At 41.3% G+C, this 24,843-nt stretch overlaps 1 protein-coding gene across 2 annotated transcripts in view; it reads left to right on the forward strand.

Annotated features, from left to right (window-relative positions):
• Window positions 1–24,843, forward strand: part of LOC134304100 (tyrosine-protein phosphatase non-receptor type 4-like) — a 68,387-nt gene that overhangs the window by 31,212 nt on the left and 12,332 nt on the right. For both annotated transcript variants that reach the window (XM_062989658.1, XM_062989659.1), the window contains exons 11-22: window positions 85–148; window positions 1,746–1,918; window positions 3,510–3,578; window positions 9,984–10,118; window positions 10,610–10,762; window positions 15,641–15,785; window positions 17,838–17,918; window positions 22,394–22,450; window positions 22,540–22,696; window positions 23,132–23,307; window positions 24,613–24,703; window positions 24,777–24,838. In XM_062989658.1, the coding sequence (XP_062845728.1) occupies window positions 85–148; window positions 1,746–1,918; window positions 3,510–3,578; window positions 9,984–10,118; window positions 10,610–10,762; window positions 15,641–15,785; window positions 17,838–17,918; window positions 22,394–22,450; window positions 22,540–22,696; window positions 23,132–23,307; window positions 24,613–24,703; window positions 24,777–24,838 (1,363 nt within the window). The remainder of the gene's footprint in view (window positions 1–84; window positions 149–1,745; window positions 1,919–3,509; window positions 3,579–9,983; window positions 10,119–10,609; window positions 10,763–15,640; window positions 15,786–17,837; window positions 17,919–22,393; window positions 22,451–22,539; window positions 22,697–23,131; window positions 23,308–24,612; window positions 24,704–24,776; window positions 24,839–24,843) is intronic.

Genomic DNA, 24,843 nt, shown 5'->3' on the forward strand with positions numbered 1-24,843 from the left:
GGCCCTTGAGCAAGGACCTTAACCCTCAATTACCTAGATGGTTTACTGTCACAACTGTAAATGCTTCTCTCTTTTTTTTCTCAGGGGGAAAATAGTCAAAATCTCTTTTAAATCAAAGCAGTTTTTTATCCATCTCAGAAAAGAACCGGTAAGCATACTTTATTAAGACAGGCATCATCCGTATGGCCAAAAATATGTGGACACCTGATCATGAGCTTATTAGACATCCGATTCCAAAATGATAATCTGTGTTCAGCAACTGAATCTCCTTAACATCAAGGAGGACAAGGGCTGAATTGTGATGGCTAGACGACTGGGTCGGAGCATCTCCAAAACTGCAGCTCTTGTGGGGTGTTCCCGCTCTGCAGTGGTCAGTATCTATCAAAAGTGGTCCAAAAAAGGAACGGTGGTAAACCGGCAACAGGGTCATGGGCAGCCAAGGCTCATTGATGCTCGTGTGGTCCGATCCAACAGACGAGCTACTGTAGCTCAGATTCCTGAAGAAGTTAATGCTGGTTCTGATAGAAAGGTGTCAGAATACACAGTGCAGCACAATTTGTTGCCCAGTCAGGGTGCCCATGCTGACCCCTGTCCACCACCGAAAGCAGCAACAATGGCCACTGGACAATGGGGCAATGGAAGAAGGTGTGCTGGTCTGATGAATCACGTTTTCTTTCACATCACGTGGATGGCTGGGTGTGTGTGCGTCGCTTACCTGGGGAGCACATGGGAAGAAGGCAAGCCGGCGGAGGCGGTGTGATGCTTTGGGCAAAGTTCTGCCGGGAAACCTTGGGTCCTGCCATGTGGATGTTACTTTGACACATACCACCTACCTAAGCTTTGTTGCAGACCATGTAATAAACCAGTGTGTACTATTACTTACTTTTTGACCTTGATTTATGTAACTTGCTACTGAGGCCTTAATTTCCTTCGGGATTAATGTCTATCTGTCTGTCTGTCTGTCTGTCTGTCTGTCTGTCTGCTATCTGTCTGCTATCTATCTGTCTGCTATCTATCTGTATGTCTGTCATCTATCTATCTATCTATCTATCTATCTATCTATCTATCTATCTATCTATCTATCTATCATCTGTCTGTCTATCTATCATCTGTCTGTCTGTCTGTCTGTCTGCTATCTACCTGTCTGTCTGTCTATCTGTCTGTCTGCTATCTATCTATCTATCTATCTATCTATCTATCTATCTATCTATCTATCTATCTATCTATCTATCTATCTATCTATCTATCTATCTATCTACACCCTTTCATGGAAGTGGTATTCCCTGATGGGTGTGGCCTTTTTCAGCAGGATAATGTGCCCTGCCACAAAGTAAAAATGGTTCAGGAATGTTTTGAGGAGCACAACAACGAGTTTGAGGTGTTGACTTGGCCCCCAAATTGCCCAGATCTCAATCCAATCGAGCATCTGTGGGAGGTCCCACCTCGCAACTTATAGGAGTTAAAGGATCTGCTGCTGACATCTTAGTGCCAGATACCACAGTACACTTCAGGGCTGTTATGTCAGCAAAAGGGGGACCAACAAAAAAAAAAAAAAAAAAAAAATATATATATATATATATATAGTTTTATATTGTACATAATAGGACAAAAATGCTCTTAGTTTTTGAATAGGATCTCCAACAAGCTCATGATCTGGTGTCCACATACTTTTGGCTGTATGGTGTATATTTGTAAATGCCAGCTTGGATGTATCCTTGTACTTGTGTTGATTTGTTGACCTTTAGAGCAAAAGCAAGGAGTCCCTGTTGTGCTTCAGCATGATGAACTACAGAGCGTGTAAAAACGTGTGGAAGGCCTGCGTGGAGCACCACACCTTCTTCCGACTTGAGCGACCCCTGCCCCCCCAAAGAAACTTCTTCACCCACTACTTCACCCTCGGTTCCAAGTTTCGCTACTGGTAAGAGAGAGTTTGTTATCATGCCGGCTGGAGAAGATATGTTGGTGCCCTAACATTAACATTACAATTTGTTAAAAAGCATCCTGGGGCATCAATGACTCAGCAGTTTAATACACAGTTAGCTGTATCTGAGGGAGGGAAGGTCAGATGGATATAACCTATTTGTTGCTGCAACAGCGATACCTATTGTTTAGTCAAGGAATAATATGTATGCATGGCACGGTCCTGCATACATGCACAGGGGAATTAGGTATATCCAAAAAGGGACAGTGCCAGAATGGAAAGCGAGTACTGGGAAATATGATAAAGCCCCCAACATCAATACATCTTAATAACACGTTAACAGTTAGTTAACCTGATCGAGGATAATGCTAATAGTACAAACCACATTTCCAGAAAAGTTGGGACACTTAATACAAATTAAAATCAAGCACACGCACTCTGTTACTCTATTATACAAAGCCATGCTCAGAGTTTCTTGACGGCAGCATATGTCTCTCTAAAATACCAATAGAAGCCTCTGTATCAATGGCACCCTCACATGTATGCAGATCACCCGTGTCGTGGGCACTGATGCACCCCAGTGGCATCACAGATGCTGTTTATGCACTCTTTGTTGGGAACAGTCTGGATGGTCTTTTTCATCTTTGGCACATAGCATCTCATTTCCACTGTCTTTTGGTCCATCCTAGATGACTTTGGGCCTAGAGAACTTGTCGACGTTTTAGTGCATAATTAATATACAGCTTCAGGTTAATGTTTTTTTTTTCTTCCCCTTTATACATTTTCTCCCGATTACGTCATGCTTCCTCTCCACCAATGCCGATCCCCGCTCTGATTGAGGAGAACGAAGCTAACCCACGCCCCGTCCGACACGTGGGCAGCATGCCGTATGCATCTCATCACCTACACTTTGATGAGTGCAGTGCAGCTCAGCGTTGTGTACCGGAGAGACACACCCTGACAGCACTCTTTTCTCATCTCTGTGCAGGCGCCATCAATCAGCCAGCATTGCAGCAGTAATTGCACCAGTCATGAGAGAGAGATCCCATCCGGCTTAGTCCCGCCCGTATGTGAACGACAGGCCAATCGTCGTTCATGTGGCCGCTCAGCCTTAGCCGGCAGTCAGAGCTGGCATTCGATACGATGTATTTGAGATCTCGGCTCTGGTTCCAACGTGTGTTTTTACCGCTGTGCCACCTGAGCGGCGCTTGAGGTTAATGTTAATACAGTTTGCAGCGGCCAACTGTGTTAACCGACGATGATTTTCCTAAGTATTTCCGAGCCCATGTGGCTATGTTCATCATGGTAGCATGACAGTTTCTCAAACAATCATCCCTGCTCTCGCGGACCGAAATGTCAAAGCGATCTTTCAGTCAGCATGGCTGACCAGTCGGGGGAACTCCCTACATATTCATCCATAGGCCATTGCTGCTCCCCGTACCAATCAATGCAGCTATGTGTAGATGATCAGCAGGTAGTTAATCTACAATATACACCTTCAGCTGTGCTAAAATGTCCTACAAAAAGATCCTTGAAGTTTGAAGTATCGAAACAAAAGCTCTGAATTAAAACGTTTCTTTTTTCCTAGTGGGAGGACGGAGGCACAGTCTGTTCAGTACGGAAAGGAGCAAGGGGTGAAGGACAGGGTGTTCGCCAGGTAATACATAAAACATAACCTATGCATGTGCCAATGATTATTAATACACTAGACTGTATCTTGTTCTTCACACTTTTGAGAGTCAAACGTTTACATACACTCGTAAGGGGCATGTGTGGTGTGTATGTGGTACCAGAGCATTCCCAGCAGGTCCTTCAGTGTCTGTACATTGTGGGGTGAATGACCCTACGCGTCCGGATGCACGTGTACCTGGCTATTCACATGACCTTGGAGAAAGCAGGATTCATCAGACCAGTCAACTTTCTTCCATTGCTCCATTGTCCAGTTCCTATAGCCTAGGTTGGTGCTTTTGATGATGGACAGGAGTTAGCATGGACATATAGACTTGCCATGCTTGCAATCATACCGCCCCATACATTAAGGGCTTTGGTGCTCTGTTTGTGACACATTCACTTTATCATCATAGCCACATGTCCTCTGACACCAATGAGTCTTGGCTGCCCAGCAACCTGTCGGTGGCTTGTTTTTCCTTGGACTACTGTAGAAGCTATTCACTACAAATGCTTGTGATCACCATTTGTTGTGTTGGAGATACTTCAACCCATATATACAGTATATATATATACAGGTCCTTCTCAAAAAATTAGCATATTGTGATAAAGTTCATTATTTTCCATAATGTAATGATAAAAATTAAACTTTCATATATTTTAGATTCATTGCACACCAACTGAAATATTTCAGGTCTTTTATTGTTTTAATACTGATGATTTTGGCATACAGCTCATGAAAACCCAAAATTCCTATCTCAAAAAATTAGCATATTTCATCCGACCAATAAAAGAAAAGTGTTTTTAATACAAAAAAAGTCAACCTTCAAATAATTATGTTCAGTTATGCACTCAATACTTGGTCGGGAATCCTTTTGCAGAAATGACTGCTTCAATGCGGCGTGGCATGGAGGCAATCAGCCTGTGGCACTGCTGAGGTGTTATGGAGGCCCAGGATGCTTCGATAGCGGCCTTAAGCTCATCCAGAGTGTTGGGTCTTGTGTCTCTCAACTTTCTCTTCACAATATCCCACAGATTCTCTATGGGGTTCAGGTCAGGAGAGTTGGCAGGCCAATTGAGCACAGTAATACCATGGTCAGTAAACCATTCACCAGTGGTTTTGGCACTGTGAGCAGGTGCCAGGTCGTGCTGAAAAATGAAATCTTCATCTCCATAAAGCTTTTCAGCAGATGCAAGCATGAAGTGCTCCAAAATCTCCTGATAGCTAGCTGCATTGACGCTGCCCTTGATAAAACACAGTGGACCAACACCAGCAGCTGACATGGCACCCCAGACCATCACTGACTGTGGGTACTTGACACTGGACTTCAGGCATTTTGGCATTTCCTTTCCCCAGTCTTCCTCCAGACTCTGGCACCTTGATTTCCGAATGACATGCAAAATTTGCTTTCATCCGAAAACAGTACTTTGGACCACTGAGCAACAGTCCAGTGCTGCTGTTTCTGGTTCAAAAGTGGCTTGACCTGGGGAATGCGGCACCTGTAGCCCATTTCCTGCACACGCCTGTGCACGGTGGCTCTGGATGTTTCTACTCCAGACTCAGTCCACTGCTTCCGCAGGTCCCCCAAGGTCTGGAATCGGCCCTTCTCCACAATCTTCCTCAGGGTCCGGTCACCTCTTCTCATTGTGCAGCGTTTTCTGCCACACTTTTTCCTTCCCACAGACTTCCCACTGAGGTGCCTTGATGCAGCACTCTGGGAACAGCCTATTCGTTCAGAAATTTCTTTCTGTGTCTTACCCTCTTGCTTGAGGGTGTCAATGATGGCCTTCTGGACAGCAGTCAGGTCGGCAGTCTTACCCATGATTGCAGTTTTGAGTAATGAACCAGGCTGGGAGTTTTTAAAAGCCTCAGGAATCTTTTGCAGGTGTTTAGAGTTAATTCGTTGATTCAGATGATTAGGTTAATAGCTCGTTTAGAGAACCTTTTCATGATATGCAAATTTTTTGAGATAGGGATTTTGGGTTTTCATGAGCTGTATGCCAAAATCATCAGTATTAAAACAATAAAAGACCTGAAATATTTCAGTTGGTGTGCAATGAATCTAAAATATATGAAAGTTTAATTTTTATCATTACATTATGGAAAATAATGAACCTTATCACAATATGCTAATTTTTTGAGAAGGACCTGTATATATATATACAGGGTGGGCCATTTATATGGATACACCTAAATAAAATGGGAATGGTTGGTGATATTAACTTCCTGTTTGTGGCACATTAGTATATGGGAGGGGGAAAACTTTTCAAGATGGGTGGTGACCATGGTGGCCATTTTGAAGTCGGCCGTTTTGGATCCAACTTTAGTTTTTTCAATGGGAAGAGGGTCATGTGACACATCAAACTTATTGAGAATTTCACAAGAAAAACAATGGTGTGCTTGGTTTTAACGTAACTTTATTCTTTCATGAGTTATTTACAAGTTTCTGACCACTTATAAAATGTGTTCAAAGTGCTGCCCATTGTGTTGGATTGTCAATGCAACCCTCTTCTCCCACTCTTCACACACTGATAGCAACACCGCAGAAGAAATGCTAGCACAGGCTTCCAGTATCCGTAGTTTCAGGTGCTGCACATCTCGTATCTTCACAGCATAGACAATTGCCTTCAGATGACCCCAAAGATAAAAGTCTAAGGGGGTCAGATCGGGAGACCTTGGGGGCCATTCAACTGGCCCACGACGACCAATCCACTTTCCAGGAAACTGTTCATCTAGGAATGCTCGGACCTGACACCCATAATGTGGTGGTGCACCATCTTGCTGGAAAAACTCAGGGAACGTGCCAGCTTCAGTGCATAATGACCTGAGCAAGGCCCTTAACCCTCAATTGCTCAAAAATTGTGTTCAGTCATACCTGTAAGTCGCTTTGGATAAAGGCGTCTGCTAAATGCCGAAAATGTAAATGTTGTTGTATAATTACTCCTGCCAGTAGCTGTGACTGTGTATCAGACAGTGGGGACAGTGAGTAAGAGAGAAGAAGGAAACCGCTGAGTAAAGTATTCTTTCCTTCGTGCAATTACACCTACAAAATACAATACAATTGAATAAAGGAGGAAATAATAGAGAAATATGAGAGTTATTGTTGTTTCTGGTAGATACATTTTATAAAAAAAGAAGGAAATGTATTATGGTGTATGAAACGTGATGTATGTGTTTTATATACAGTACTACTGTGTATTTTTGTTTATTATTGTTTATTACAGGAATGACTATTCTATCATTTAAGATTTAAGGAAAATATACTTGTATTTATAACAAAAAAGAGCATTTAAGACATTAGAAAGGTTAGGTAAGGAGGAGGTTTGGGAGGTCTGGCAAGGATTAATTCTATTTACATTATTTCTTATGGGAAAAATAGGTTTAACTAACGAACATTTTGACTTAAGAACAGCCCTTTGGAACCAATTAAGTTCGTGAGTCAAGTGTCGACTGTACACGTTTCCACTGTGTGATGGTCCATCCTGGATGCCCCAGAGCCCAGAGAAGTCGACGCCGCTTCTGGACATGATTAACATAAGGCTTCTTTTTTTGTACAGTTAAGTTTTAAGTGGCATTTGTGCATGTAACTCTGTATTGTAGTGCTCGACAAAGGTTTGCCAAAGTAATCCCTCACCCATGTGGTTATATCAGCTATTGTTGAGTGTCTGTTCACAAGATTTTTAAAACTAGCTAAGGGGTGCCCCCATCCTGACTCTCTCAGGAATGTGTTGCAGGCCTGAAATGCAGGAATGGAGGTGTATTAACAAATGAAATGAAGTTGAGCAGACAAACCATGAAATATTTTGGGTTAAATAAAATAAAACTCAAAGTAAATGTAAGGAACACGGTCTGATTCAGTATTTGTCAGGTGTTCCTAACAAAATGCCCTATGAAGGGGGTTTTGTGTGTGTAGGTGAGATGTGGCTTCAGTATACTGAGAGTTTTTCCGTGTGTGTTTGTGGTCGATTATTCTAAGAAAGCCGTGCCTGCATGACACAGGAAGCTTCCATAATTCGTCTGTGTGTGTGTATGTGGCTTCGAAACACTCCCCCATGTTTGTGAAGAGAAGCTTTTGTTTAGTTTTGAATATTTAAAGATGTTGGGACTGGAGATGAAGCTGAGACGTACACACTTTGCTTTTAGAAGGTACTTTTTTAGTCTATTCTATTGCTAATGCTATATTTTGGGTGTGTTTGGGCGATTTTGCTAGACATACTATACATTTCTATATTGGCACCCCCACTACCGAAAATTTGGTGCAATTTTCAATGCTTTGGTATTGTGCCTGATATTCTACTCTTAAGCTCATAGACTGGCCAATATTATTGGCACCTTTTTTAAATTGTAAGTCATAACTGGGTTACCTGTACTGGTATTAGTAGATCAGTTACTGGTAATTTACTGGTATTGATAGGTTGGCAATAATTACACCAGTACAGCCTCCAGCATCATATAGTACCACTAAGTGCCTGTTATTCTACTCTTAAGCTTATAGGCTGGCCAATATTATTGGCACCTTCTTAAAATTGTATGTCATAATTGGGTTTACCTGTACTGGTATTGGTATATCAGTTACTTCTAATTTACTGGTATTAATAAGTTGGCAGGAATTCTACCAGTACAGCCTCCAGCATCATATAGTACCACTAAGTGCCTGTTATTCTACTCTTAAGCTTATAGACTGGTCAGTATTATTGGCACCTTCTTTAAATTGTAAGTCATAATTGGGTTTACCTGTACTGGTATTGGTACATCAGTTACTTCTAATTTACTAATATTGATAGGTTGGCAGGAAGAATACCAGTTCAGCCCACAACAGCATATAGCACCACTAAGTGCATGTTATTCTACTCTTAAGCTCATAGGCTGGCCAATATTATTAGCACCTTCTTAAAATTGTAAGTCATAATTGGTGTTACCTGTACTGGTATTGGTAGATCAGGTACTGGTAATTAACTGGTATTGATAGGTTGGCAAGAATTATACCAGTACAGCCTCCAACATCATATAGTACCACTAAGTGTCTGTTATTCTACTCTTAAGCTCATCAATAGACTGGCCAATATTGTTGGCATCTTCTCAAAATTGTAAGTCATAATTGGGTTTACCTGTACTGGTATTGCTAGATCAGTTACTGCTAATTTACTGGTATTGATAAGTTGGCAGGAAGTATACCAGTACAGCTGCCAACATCATATAGTACCACTAAGTGCATGTTATTCTACCCTTAAGGTCATAAATGGACTGGCCAATATTATTGGCACCTTCTTAAAATTGTAAGTCATAATTGGGCTTACCTGTACTGGTATTGGTAGATCAGTTGCTGGTAATTCACTGGTATTAATAGGTTGGCAAGAATTACACCAGTACAGCCTCCAACATCATATAGTACCACTAAGTGTCTGTTATTCTGTTATGTCTGTTATATAAGGTATAAGTTGGGTTTTACTTCTATAGTTTATATGATGACCTTTGAACCTCCAGAAATGTTACTGTTAATTTACTGGTAGTGATAGGTTGGCAAGAATAATACCAGTACAGTCGCCAACACCATATAGTACCACTAAATGAAATGTGGTGGAGGTTCATTGATGTTTTGGGGTTGCTTTGCTGCTTCATGAAATTTGATGATTACTAAAGAATTTTGGACCCCAATGTCAGAAAGCTCGTCTCCATCAGAGGTCATGGGCCTTCCGGCAGTACAATGACCGAAAGCATACTTCAAAAAGTGGTCGGCAATTGGTCATTAAACAATTTGTCTTATACGATTTTATAACAGTGGTTTGAAGAAGGTAATGAACAATTCTGAGAGGTGTCAGTGTTGCTACCAAATATGGCTTAGTGGGTAGCACTGTCGCCTCACAGCAAGAAGGTCCTGGGTTCGATCCCCAGGCGGGGCGGTCCGGAATCCTTTCTGTGCAGAGTTTGCATGTTCTCCCCGTGTCTGCGTGGGTTCCCTCCGGGAGCTCCGGGTTCCTCCCACAGTCCAAAAACATGCAGTCAGGTTAAATGTGTGCTGTGTTACTGTGTGCCTTGCGCCCATTGAAAAGCTGGGATAAGAAAATGAATGAACGCATGAATGAATGAATAATTAAAATCACATGACTATGGCACCAAGGTCGCTCAGCTCTGCTTCCGGTTGGCTGGGCGCCCCCTAGCAGTTACGATTGGCAGTGCCCGCAGAAGACAGAATTGGCCACTAGTCTGCTGGGTGGGAACAGATCGGACTAAAAAAGCGGGGTGGGGTCTTAGTAACTGAGACGCCTGTACAGGAGTGGAGGAATGCAGAGATCAGTGCGTGACTCTCCATAGGCGAGACTGGCCTCACGTGCGAATCCAACCGAACTATGCGTTATGTCAATAACTGAACCGAGTTTTGTGTTGATGACCCAGGTCACCCAGCAAGCCACTGGTCAGGAGGCTGGTTAGCAGGACAGACTGGGAGACGGTGAGCCACAACTCCGTATCAGACGAACGCCTGGAGACCCAGAGTCTACCCAATCGCTCCTGCCCCGGCTCACCCAATCAGTGAGTTGGCACAAGCGTATTCACACGCATCCATTCAATGTGTGTTTGTCAAAGATTGACTAATTGTTTCTACACTCACTGTCCATTTTATCAGCTCCACTTACTATATAAAAGCACTTTGTAGTTCTACAATTACTGACTGTAGTCCATCTCTTTCTCTACATACTTTTGACTCCATCAGCACTGCTGTGTCTGATCCACTCATACCAGTACAACACACACTAACACACCACCACCATGTCAGTGTCACTGCAGTGCTGAGAATGACCCACCACCCAAATAATACCTGCTCTGTAGTGGTCCTGCGAGAGTCCTGACCATTAAAGAACAGCATGAAAGGGGGTAACAAAGCATGCCGAGAAACAGATGGACTACAGTCAGTAATTGTAGAACTACAAAAGAGGTGGTTTTAATGTTATGGCTGATCAGTCTACATCTGGCTATTTTATGTCCATACTCAAAGCTATGTGATTGCTCTCCGTCCCCTGCAGCTCCATGTTTGCTCCGGACGGCACCCGGATCCGGCCGTGCTCCGTCGGGCACCTGGTAGACCACGTGATCGACGACTCCGTGTGCCAGACTTACGCTAATCACAAGTCCGCATCCTCCACCCAGGCTAACAGCATCAGTCTGGACTCCACTCCGTAAGTGTGTTCATGAGTTTTCAGTATTTGTTATTAAACAACGACAGTATATATATATATATATACAGTATTGCTCGACAAGTTTGCAATAGATTCCTACAGTGAACCCTAACACATTCTGAGGTCACACTGTTCTCTATGTAATCCTCCACCACTTGTGCCGGTGCCTCGACCAGACAGTGTAAATAGTTATTGCAATGGCAAAATGCTAAATCCTCATCATGCTTTTTATTTCACAATTAAGTCTTATGTAAACTAATTTAAAGACTTTCTAATCAGAGATAAGATTTTGTTAGATATTATTCAGAACTTACTAAGATCTTAAAAAAAAAACCTTTGAGGTAATTTAGTTATAAAAAATAATATACGGTATAAATGCTAAATATTACTAAAAATATGAATGAAAAATATAGTAATAATAAATACATTCACTACTTATTCTAAATATCTGTTATGTACTAATGATATGATATAAAATAAAATATATAAAAAGAATATAAAATATAATACTAAATATAATTTATATATTTCTATAAAATATACTACTAATTATAATATTGGTAAAAAAATTGTAGTAATAATAAATAAAGGTACTAATAATTCTAAATATTTATTCTATATTATATACTAATTATACAATATAAAATGTAAAACACACGCTGTTCACCAGAGCTGAGATCTCGAATACATCGTATCGAATCTCGGCTCTGCCTTTGCCGGCTGAGGCTGAGTGGCCACGTGAACAACGATTGGCCTGTTGTACAGATAAGGGGCGGGACTAAAGCCGGATGGGGACTCGCTCTCAGACTAGTGCGATTACGACCTCTGCTGGCTGGTTGGTGGTGCCTGCACGGAGATGGGGAAGGAGTGCGGTAGAGGGTGTGGCTCTCCGTGCACAGCGCTGTAGGCGATAAGATGTTCGATTGCTGCGCACGTGCCGGAGGGGGGCGTGGAGCAGCCTCGTCCTCCCCACTCAAGAGCAGGGACCAACATTCGTGAGAGGATGATTGACGGGCAGAAATTGGATGCGCTAAAGTGGGAGAAAAGGGGTAAAAAATAAAAAAATAAATAAATAAATAAAAATAATGTATATATTTCTATATAAGATAATACTAAATATAATCTTAGTAAAAATATAGTAATAATAAATAAATGTGCTAATAATTCTAACTATTTATTCTATATTATATACTAATTATATAATATAAAATACAATATTTAAAAATGTATAAAATATAAAAATATAATACTAAATATAATTTATATGTTTCTAAATAAAATAATACTAAATATAATATTAGTAAAAATATAGTAATAATAAATAAATTTACTTATAATTCTAACTATTTATTCTATATTATATACTAATTATATAATATAAAATACAATATTTAAAAATGTTTAAAATATAAAAATATAATACTAAATATTTGTTTCTATATAAAATAATACTAAATATAATGTTAGTAAAAATATAGTAATAATAAATAAATGTACTAATAATTCAAAATATTTTTTCTATATTATACACTATTTATATAATATAAAATACAATATTTAAAAATGTTTAAATTATAAAAATATAATACTAAATATTTATATATTTCTATATAAAATAATACTAAATATAATGTTAGTAAAAATATAGTAATAATAAATAAATGTACTAATAATTCTAAATATTTATTCTATATTATACACTAATTATACAATGTAAAATGTAATGTACAAAAGTATATCAAAGATAAATATAATACTAAATATAATTTAAATATTTCTATATAAAATAATACTAAATATAATATTAGTAAAAATATAGTAATAATAAATAAATGTACTAATAATTCTAAATATTTATTCTATATTATATACTAATTATATAATATAAAATACAATATTTAAAAATTTATAAAATATAAAAATATAATACTAAATAGAAATAGTGTTATTAAGTGAGCTAATAAGTGTTGTCACTTTTAACATTAAGAATGTGTGCTACCATGGGTCTATTCTTACTATGAAATGTAAAGTTATCTTTGCTGATACTTTTTGCCCAATGCTACGCTAGTATGTACAATAACAAAGCAAAACTATATCTCTAATAAAAAATTATATCATTTATAATGAAAACTACACCTGTTAGCAGTGATTCTGGCTAGAATTCCTAACCATATGATCATAAGGAGTGGCGTCCACATACTTTCAGCTGTAGCAGCTAATCAAGAACATGAGTAAAAAGGAAGTGTGAAGTGTGAGATCAGCAGAAAAAATAACCAGCAGAAGTTTCCATGGCAAATGTAATGCTAAAATAAGAACACGCACAGAATGCTAACGCTGTTTCGTGTGCATTGTGGAAACTGTGATGAGTCGATTAGCTTTCCAGTGCCCACCAACACACACACACACACACACACACACACACACACACAGGATTGATTGTAGATGTGTCGATGACACATGTTTGACTGTCATTTGAAAAACCATACACAGTATATCCAAAAGATACTTTGATTCATCGTGGATTCTTAGAATTTACCATGAGCAAGAACACGGTATTTTTTATCATCCTTGCTGAAAGTGGAAGCATTTTTTTTAACCCAGGGGTTTGTGCGACACACAGCGACTTCAGACTCGACTCTGACTCCTTTCAAATGACTCGTGACTCTCAATAAATGACTTGTAGACAAAAGTCAGCATGTGTTAACATTAGTTACGTGTGACAATTATATATATACACCGATCAACCATAACATTAAAACCACCTTCTTGTTTCTACACTCACTGTCCATTTTATCAGCTCCACTTACCATATAGAAGCACTTTGTAGTTCAACAATTACTGACTGTAGTCCATCTTTCTCTGCATGCTTTGTTAGCCCCCTTTCATGCTGTTCTTCAATGGTCAGGACCCCCACAGGACCAAAGTGACACTGACATGGTGGTGGTGTGTTAGTGTGTGTTGTGCTGGTATGAGTGGATCAGAGTTTTTAAACACCTCACTGTCACTGCTGGACTGAGAATAGTCCACCAACCAAAAATAGGTGGTTTTAATGTTATGGCTCGTGACTTGACTCGGACTCTATCCTAAAGACTCATGACTTGACTCAAACTCTATCCTAAAGACTCGAGACTTGACTCAAACTCTATCCTAAAGACTCGTGACTTGACTCAGACTCTATCCTGAAGACTCGTGACTAGACTCGGACTATCCTGAAGATTCATGACTTGACTCGGACTCTATCCTAAAGACTCGTGACTTGACTGGGACTCTATCCTAAAGACTCGTGACTTGACTCGGACACTAGCCTAAAGACTCGTGACTTGACTCGGACTCTATCCTAAAGACTCGTGACTTGACTCTGACTATCCTAAGGACTCATGACTTGACTCGGACTCTATCCTAAAGACTCATGACTTGACTCGGACTCTATCCTAAAGACTCGAGACTTGACTCGGACTCTATCCTAAAGACTCGAGACTTGACTCAAACTCTATCCTAAAGACTCGTGACTTGACTGACTATTCTAAAGACTTATGACTTGACTCGGACTCTGTCCTAAAGACTTGTGACTTGACTCTGACTATCCAAAAGACTCGAGACTTGACTCGAACTCTATCCTAAAGACTCGAGACTTGACTCAGACTCTATCCTAAAGACTCGAGACTTGACTCAAACTTTATCCTAAAGACTCGTGACTTGACTGACTATTCTAAAGACTCGTGACTTGACCCGGACTCTATCCTAAAGACTTGTGACTTGACTCTGACTATCCTAAAGACTCGAGACTTGACTCGAACTCTATCCTAAAGACTCGAGACTTGACTCAGACTCTATCCTAAAGACTCGTGACTCGACTCGTGACTTGACTCAGACTCTATCCTGAAGACTCGTGACTGGACTCTGACTATCCTGAAGATTTATGACTTGACTCGGACTCTATCCTAAAGATCTCGTGACTTGACTCGGACACTAGCCTAAAGACTCGTGACTTGACTCGGACTCTAGCCTAAAGACTTGTGACTTGACTCGAACTCTATCCTAAAGACTCGTGACTTGACTCTGACTATCCTAAAGACTCGGGACTTGACTCGGACTCTAGCCTAAAGACTCGTGACTTGACTTGGACTCTATCCTAAAGACTCGTGACTTGACTCTGACTATCCTAAAGACTCATGACTTGACTCGGACTCTAGCCTAAAGACTCGAGAATTGACTCAAACTCCAGCCTAAAGACTCTTAACTTGACTCGGACTTTATCCTAAAGACTCGTGACTTGACTAAACCTCTAACCTGAAGACTTGTGACTTGATTCAGACTCGCCTGAAGATTCGTGACTTGACTTAGACTCTAGCCTAAAGACTCGTGACTTGACTCGGACTCTAGTTCAAAGACTTGTGACTTCACTCGGACTCTAGCCTAAAGACTTGTTACTTGACTGTATTTGTGGGTATTCAATTACTGACTGTAGCTCAGTAGCTCATTTTTACATTTCCTCTGTACACTTTGTTGATATTTAAGTGATGGAGCATTCTAGTGTGTCGTGTTCTGTGTATGTATAAGCACAGGAGGTGCAGCAGTGTTGGTGGGATTTGGCTCTTTATAGGTGGACAACTAGAGACACGGTGTGTTCTGCTGATCTGGACTTTTATCAGTGGAAATTTTTTGATCACAGGGCACTACAGGGTCCCTTTTGATTGATAAATGTAGGACAGAGGAACACAGGCTACAGTTAGCAATTGACTACTCATACGGTTTATCTGTATATTAAGTGGAGCTTATTATAAAGTGCTCCGTGAGTGCATATCGATTCCCGTGTTTACTATGGGATGTCCGACAAGCTCATAAATATAAACACGTTTCTACTTTGTACCCCCGCAGGTCACCTGACGGTGTTATAGAGCCGCCTGCACTTCCACCGAAACAGTCTCGGAAAACCCATATCGGCAGATCCCCGTCCGAGCTAGAGCTGGATGATCAATCCTGCGAACTATATGATGTACCTGTGACCACAGACAAGAGCATGGTGAGACGTTCTTTATTATCGTTGACTTTTATACATAATTTACTCAGTATTTACACTGATGAGCCAGAACATTAGGACCACCTGCTTAAATATGCCGTCTAAACGTTCTGACCTGCCGTGACATGGCTTGTAGTATCTGGTACCAGGACATTACCAGCAGGTCCTTTAACCTCTGTATGTTGCATGGTAGCTCATCCCATGTTTCATCCTGGTGCCATGTCCGGGTGTCATGTTCGCCACTTGACTTTTCTCCATTGCTTTGAAGTCTAGTCACGATGCCCGTGTGCCCATTGTACGTGCTTTTGCAAGTGGACACTAGTGGACAGGAGTTGTCAAGGGCATTCTGAAATGAATCATGTGGTGAATCGATTCTTCAGCTAAATCGGACCCGCGGGTCAATTCCTTTCTAATGCCGTTATTTCCTAGATTTTGGGGAACAAGCATCTCGACTCATTTGTTGGTCGATTGGTGGACCGAGTAGCTGGTTAGCTGGCCACAGTCGAGTGTCCCACCTAGGGCTTTTCCCCCTCTCTTAGTGCTCTGCACCTTGAATCCTGCTTTCCTCCTCGGGTACCAGACCACTAACCCCCCCTCGTTACACATCCCAATTTAGCATGGTCAATTCGTCTCCCGCTGCTGGAGACTCCGGTCGTGTCCGAGGAGTCCACAACCCTTCTTATTCGTCCTCACCCTGGATGAATTTGCATGCGGGGCCAAAATCCGCACGCGATCAGCCACGCCCTGATCTCCGGGCTCTTCCACTTACTGTACAGCCGTGCTAACCAGGGTCCTTGCACAGCATTACAGGCCCCACCCACTTTTTTTAAGTCCAGTCTATTCCCAAATGGCAGACTCGAGTTTCGAAACTCAGGGGAGTTCAGAATCCCAGCACTGGCGTGCTAGCGGAATATCCCGCTGCACCTCCTGGGTGCCCCACAAATAGTTTTTGTGTTATAACCAGAGATGTTCACAAGTCACAAAATACGAGTCCGAGTCAAGTCACGAGTCTTTAGGCTAGAGTCCGAGTCAAGTCATGAGTCAATATAATAAACACAAAACATATATTGGAAATGTAGCCTAGAAATAAACAAATAATATGTAAGTTCAGATAAAAAGCAACAACAGATTAGTGACTGTATTTTGCCGTTGTACTTAGTGCCTTTACTTTCCTAGTCATTGTGCAAATGAATGTTATTTCCCTAACAAGAAGGTACTAGTTAAAAGCTTCAACTGATACGTTTTGTTTTCATCGCAAAACAAAAGTGCATGATAAATCACGGCACAGCGGCCAAAATCCAAAACACACACACACAAAAAAAATCATAACCACTGCTTACCTGAGCTTATGTTCTTCCAGATGCAATTACATTTATAACCGTGTGTCCCATTAGGAATAGAATCCGTTATTTTGTAAATGTGCTTATAATTAAAAACCTCCAAACTTTTCCCGGTTGTGAAGTAAAACACGAACTCGTTAGAAAGCCAATTAAGAGTTTCATTGACACATCATCTGTGTGGCGCAAACTGAATAAATGCAAATAACAGCATTTCTTACTAAAAATTAAAATCAGAAGGTCTGAATGGTTCAGAAAGCCAGCTTTCGACCAGTAGTGCCAATTCTGTAGGAGCGTTCCATTCACATTAGTTGTTCCTGTGAAGTGCACTACGTAGGGTCATTTTAAGTGAGATTCCAATCCAAAGGTAACAAAAATGTTCAAATGAAGTGAGCTTCAAACTGTGTAGGGAGTAGGGAGCGACGCTTCATCACTACGCCGGAAGCTGGCTGGAACATTTACCCATTGCGTGCGCTGCGGGTTAAGACGGCCGGAGCGTTATTAGAGAGCAGAATATGACACGATCAGAATGATGTCGGATCGACGTTTCATTCATCTTAAATAAAAAGGACTCTTGTTGTTTACGAGTCATTTTTTTGGCGAGTCTGTCTGAAGAGTCGAGTCTGAAGTCGCAGTGTGTTGATTTGTTTATTAGACACTTGCCTTGTTTACTATTAATACTGTATAATTGATTGTATGTTTTTTATTTTTGGGACAGAATGGTGCTGTTCCTCATGACAACCTTGTCCTGATCAAAATAAAACCGGATGAACACGGACGTTTCGGATTCAACGTCAAGGTATGTTTGCCCCAATTAATGAATGGAAATAAAGCTGGTACCGCTCTGCTCAATGCTCAATTCCTATTGGTAATCACCACGAAGCTGCGCTCCTATTTTGCATAAAGCTAAACTCCGCCCACTTCTTGTCACTAACGTTTGCTCCGCCTCCTGTTGCTGGGAAATCGCCGGCTCTAATTAAAAATAAATGACAGCCGGTCGCTTTGTCGCGTGGCTTTGTAGCCGGTCTAAACTTAGGGTTCGAGAAACCAGCATCGGCGATCACCACACGCCCCCTCCAGCACGTGCACAGTCTGCGATTGCTTCTTGTCACCTGCTAGTGTTGCGTTCCCACACAGAGCCGTATGACATATGGAGACCCCCGCTATGCCCCGTGTGACTCCCCCTCCTACTCGCGTGAGCACATGGAGCAGTCTCGGAGTTCACATGTTGCAGTGGCAGCAGGAGGAGACCCTGTTTAACCATCCGTCCCTCAAACACAGCCAATTGTGTTTGTGTGGAATGTGTATATATATATATATATATATATATATGTGTGTGTGTGTATTTATGTGTATGTAAATATATACATAAAAATATATATTCACACAAATATATATATATATGTGTATATATATATGTGTGTGTGTATATATATATACATATATATATATATATATATATATACTGTATATATACTGTATATACTGTATATAGATACACACACACACACACATATACAGTGTATCACAAAAGTGAGTACACCCCTCACATTTCTGCAGATATTTAAGTATATCTTTTCATGGGACAACACTGACAAAATTACACTTTGACACAATGAAAAGTAGTCTGTGTGCAGCTTATATAACAGTGTAAATTTATTCTTCCCTCAAAATAACTCAGTATACAGCCATTAATGTGTAAACCACCGGCAACAAAAGTGAGTACACCCCTTAGTGAAAGTTCCTGAAGTGTCAATATTTTGTGTGGCCACCATTATTTCCCAGAACTGCCTTAACTCTCCTGGGCATGGAGTTTACCAGAGCTTCACAGGTTGCCACTGGAATGCTTTTCCACTCCTCCATGACGACATCACGGAGCTGGCGGATATTCGAGACTTTACACTCCTCCACCTTCCGCTTGAGGATGCCCCAAAGATGTTCTATTGGGTTTAGGTCTGGAGACATGCTTGGCCAGTCCATCACCTTTACCCTCAGCCTCTTCAATAAAGCAGTGGTCGTCTTAGAGGTGTGTTTGGGGTCATTATCATGCTGGAACACTGCCCTGCGACCCAGTTTCCGGAGGGAGGGGATCATGCTCTGCTTCAGTATTTCACAGTACATATTGGAGTTCATGTGTCCCTCAATGAAATGTAACTCCCCAACACCTGCTGCACTCATGCAGCCCCAGACCATGGCATTCCCACCACCATGCTTGACTGTAGGCATGACACACTTATCTTTGTACTCCTCACCTGATTGCCGCCACACATGCTTGAGACCATCTGAACCAAACAAATTAATCTTGGTCTCATCAGACCATACAACATGGTTTTAGTAATCCATGTCCTTTGTTGACATGTCTTCAGCAAACTGTTTGCGGACTTTCTTGTGTAGAGACTTCAGAAGAGGCTTCCTTCTGGGGTGACAGCCATGCAGACCAATTTGATGTAGTATGCGGCGTATGGTCTGAGCACTGACAGGCTGACCCCCCACCTTTTCAATCTCTGCAGCAATGCTGACAGCACTCCTGCGCCTATTTTTCAAAGACAGCAGTTGGATGTGACGCTGAGCACGTGCACTCAGCTTCTTTGGACGACCAACGCGAGGTCTGTTCTGAGTGGACCCTGCTCTTTTAAAACGCTGGATGATCTTGGCCACTGTGCTGCAGCTCAGTTTCAGGGTGTTGGCAATCTTCTTGTAGCCTTGGCCATCTTCATGTAGCGCAACAATTCGTCTTTTAAGATCCTCAGAGAGTTCTTTGCCATGAGGTGCCATGTTGGAACTTTCAGTGACCAGTATGAGAGAGTGTGAGAGCTGTACTACTAAATTGAACACACCTGCTCCCTATGCACACCTGAGACCTAGTAACACTAACAAATCACATGACATTTTGGAGGGAAAATGACAAGCAGTGCTCAATTTGGACATTTAGGGGTGTAGTCTCTTAGGGGTGTACTCACTTTTGTTACCGGTGGTTTAGACATTAATGGCTGTATATTGAGTTATTTTGAGGGAAGAATAAATTTACACTGTTATATAAGCTGCACACAGACTACTTTTCATTGTGTCAAAGTGTCATTTTGTCAGTGTTGTCCCATGAAAAGATATACTTAAATATCTGCAGAAATGTGAGGGGTGTACTCACTTTTGTGATACACTGTATATATATATATATATATATATATATACACACACAAAAACATATATACTGTATACACACACACATAAATATGTATATATATCCACATAAATGTATATATATATTATACACACACACACATATATATACTGTATATATATATATATATATATATATTTATATATATATGTGTGTGTATATATATATATATATATTTATATATATATATATATATATATATATATATATTTATATATATATATATACAGTGTATCACAAAAGTGAGTACACCCCTCACATTTCTGCAGATATTTAAGTATATCTTTTCATGGGACAACACTGACAAAATGACACTTTGACACAATGAAAAGTAGTCTGTGTGCAGCTTATATAACAGTGTAAATTTATTCTTCCCTCAAAATAACTCAATATACAGCCATTAATGTCTAAACCACCGGCAACAAAAGTGAGTACACCCCTAAGAGACTACACCCCTCAATGTCCAAATTGAGCACTGCTTGTCCTTTTCCCTCCAAAATGTCATGTGATTTGTTAGTTTTACTAGGTCTCAGGTGTGCATAGGGAGCAGGTGTGTAGTACAGCTCTCACACTCTCTCATACTGGTCACTGAAAGTTCCAACATGACACCTCATGGCAAAGAACTCTCTGAGGATCTTAAAAGACGAATTGTTGCGCTACATGAAGATGGCCAAGGCTACAAGAAGATTGCCAACACCCTGAAACTGAGCTGCAGCACAGTGGCCAAGATCATCCAGCGTTTTAAAAGAGCAGGGTCCACTCAGAACAGACCTCGCGTTGGTCGTCCAAAGAAGCTGAGTGCACGTGCTCAGCGTCACATCCAACTGGTGTCTCTGAAAGATAGGCGCAGGAGTGCTGTCAGCATTGCTGCAGAGATTGAAAAGGTGGGGGGTCAGCCTGTCAGTGCTCAGACCATACGCCGCACACTACATCAAATTGGTCTGCATGGCTGTCACCCCAGAAGGAAGCCTCTTCTGAGGTCTCTACACAAGAAAGCCCGCAAACAGTTTGCTGAAGACATGTCAACAAAGGACATGGATTACTGGAACCATGTCCTATGGTCTGATGAGACCAAGATTAATTTGTTTGGTTCAGATGGTCTCAAGCATGTGTGGCGGCAATCAGGTGAGGAGTACAAAGATAAGTGTGTCATGCCTACAGTCAAGCATGGAGGTGGGAATGCCATGGTCTGGGGCTGCATGAGTGCAGCAGGTGTTGGGGAGTTACATTTCATTGAGGGACACATGAACTCCAATATGTACTGTGAAATACTGAAGCAGAGCATGATCCCCTCCCTCCGGAAACTAGGTCGCAGGGCAGTGTTCCAGCATGATAATGACCCCAAACACACCTCTAAGACGACCACTGCTTTATTGAAGAGGCTGAGGGTAAAGGTGATGGACTGGCCAAGCATGTCTCCAGACCTAAACCCAATAGAACATCTTTGGGGCATCCTCAAGCGGAAGGTGGAGGAGCACAAAGTCTCGAATATCCGCCAGCTCCGTGATGTCGTCATGGAGGAGTGGAAAAGCATTCCAGTGGCAACCTGTGAAGCTCTGGTAAACTCCATGCCCAGGAGAGTTAAGGCAGTTCTGGGAAATAATGGTGGCCACACAAAATATTGACACTTTAGGAACTTTCACTAAGGGGTGTACTCACTTTTGTTGCCGGTGGTTTAGACATTAATGGCTGTATATTGAGTTATTTTGAGGGAAGAATAAATTTACACTGTTATATAAGCTGCACACAGACTACTTTTCATTGTGTCAAAGTGTCATTTTGTCAGTGTTGTCCCATGAAAAGATATACTTAAATATCTGCAGAAATGTGAGGGGTGTACTCACTTTTGTGATACACTGTATATATATATATATATACTGTATATGCAGTATATATACACACACACACACGCACACACACACACACATTGCCAATCCATTGCCAGTTCCAGTCAGTTCTGTATGTAAAGGCCCTACTGGCCAATAGCATCAATAAGGAGTCGAAACCCGGTTCCCAAAGGTAGTGGGCTAGCGTAATTTACCCCTGCGCCACCCAAACACCTACTAGTTGTAATAATTTCTGTCATTTTTTCACAGGGTGGCGCTGATCAGAGAATGCCAATCATCGTGTCCCGTGTTGCTCCTGGAACTGCGGTAGGTTCAAGTCACAGTCAAGTCACAATGTTATATATAACGTATAAAATTGGCGCATTTACAACTATGTGACATTCGTCTCCTGTTAGGCTGACCTGTGTGTGCCACGCCTTAACGAGGGCGACCAGGTGGTGCTGATTAATGAGAGAGACATCTCCGACTGTACGCATGATGAAGTGGTGATGTTAATTAAGGCCAGCTGTGAAAACCAATCAGGAGAGCTTATTCTGCAAGTCAGACCCAATGGTAAGAATGCATAGTTGCTTTTTATCTTGTACTGGTCAAACTGGTTCTTTATTGTTGCTACAATTGCGCCCTCTGTTGGCTGGTTGAGGTGACTACACAGGAATTGGTATGTTCATGGATTGTAGTGCTTGACCATACGCTATACTGCTCTCTGTGAGAAGCTAATTGGTACCGTGTGCATGTCGGAGGGGTGCGTGCCAGTCTGTGGCTCTCCGCTGGGACGGTGGGGCTTTTCAGCGGCCATTACATTTACATTTACAGCAATCACACGTGTCCAAGAGTGTCAACTTGTGGGTTTTGAGTGTCCACTTAATCACTAGTCCAGTACCTTAAACCACTAAGCTACTACTGTCCTATGGAGACAGGACAGACCCAAGTTCGCACCCAGTAGTGCTTGGTCCTGACTACACATTTTGCTCTTCGTCCCTCGTGCAGCGATCTACGATGTGGACGAGGAGGAAGAGGACAAGCTGGACTTGGAGCCAGAGTTCCAGTTCATTTCGGGAAGTTGTTCTGTCGACGGGTCCCTCTCAGAGTCCGATGAATGCAAGTCGTCGTTCCAGCTGCTGAAAGACGGACTCAGCAGCGGCTCGGTTCTTACTCAGTTTGAGGTGAGTCAGAGATGTTCACAAGTTACAAAATACGGGTCCGAGTCAAGTCACGAGTCAAGTCACGAGTCAAGTCACGAGTCTTTGGGCTAGAGTCCGAGTCAAGTCACGAGTCTTTGGGCTAGAGTCCAAGTCAAGTCACAATTTAATATACACAAAACATATATTGGAAATGTAGCAAAGAAATAAACAAATAATATGTAAGTTCAGATAAAAAAACAATAGATTAGTATTGTATTTTGCCGTTTTACTTAGTGCCTTTACTTTCCTATTCATTGTGCAAATAAATGTAATTTTCGTAACAAGAAGGTACCAGTTAAAAGCTTAAACTGATACATTTTGTTTTCATTGCAAAGCACAGCGGCCAAAATCCAAAACACAGCAAAAAAATCATAACCACTGCTTACCTGAGCTTATGTTCTTCCAGATGTTATTACATTTATAACCGTGTGTTGTTCCATTAGGAATATAATCCGTTATTTTGTAATTGTGCTTATAATTGAAAAACCTCCAAACTTTTCCCGGTTGTGAAGTAAAACACGAACTCGTTAGAAAGCCAATCGAGCGTTTCATTGACACATCATCTGTGTGACGCAAACTGAATAAATGCAAATAACAGCATTTCTTGGTTCAGGAAGCGCTCTTTCAACCATTAGCGCCAATTCTGTAGGAGCGTTCCATTCACCCCAGTTGTTCCTGTGAAGTGCACTACGTAGGGTATTCCACTATTTTAAGCAAGATTCCAATCAAAAGGTAACGAAAATGTTCAAATGAAGTGAACTTCAAACTGTGTAGGGAGTAGGGAGCGACACTGTATCACTACGCCGGAAGCTTGCTGTGACATTTATCCATTGCGTGCGTTGCGGGTAAGACGGCCGGCGCAGAAAACGACACGGTCAGAATGATGTCGGATCGACGTTTCATTCGTCTTTAATAAAAACTAGCAGTAATGTGAGAATATCCAGTGAACGTCCAGAAACGCTGCGGGGACTCTTGTTGTTTACGAGTCATTTTTTTGCAAGTCATGAGTCGAGTCCGAGTCATTTGAAACGAGTCCGAGTCGAGTCTGAAGTCGCTGTGTGTGCCAACAGTATCTGGATACCTAACCATGGGCGTTTGTGTCTGAGCTTTAATAGCTGTCACTTTAAAATCCATTTAAAATAAATAAACCTGCCTAGACATTGATTATGGACTCCTAGACCTGGCTGGTATTTATGGTCGATATAAGAGACACGAATCCTTTTTCTCCCAAAATCTTTACTAGAACCCTGCCTCATTTTAAACATCTTGTTTTTCTCACCCGTGCAGCAACTGTATCGAAAAAGACCCGGAATGTCCATGTCCTGTGCAAAGTTGCCCAAGAACGTCTCTAAAAATCGCTATCGAGATATTTCTCCATGTAAGTACGCACGCCTGTGTTGGTATTCCGCCTTTACGTTTTTACACAGTTCTGAAGTGTTTTCTTTACACAGATGACACAACTCGAGTCGTTCTGAGAGGATCGGAGGACTACATCAATGCAAACTACATCAACGTAAG

Source organism: Trichomycterus rosablanca, chromosome 27 (genome assembly GCF_030014385.1).
Source record: "Trichomycterus rosablanca isolate fTriRos1 chromosome 27, fTriRos1.hap1, whole genome shotgun sequence".
NCBI classification, from domain to species: Eukaryota; Metazoa; Chordata; class Actinopteri; order Siluriformes; family Trichomycteridae; genus Trichomycterus; species Trichomycterus rosablanca.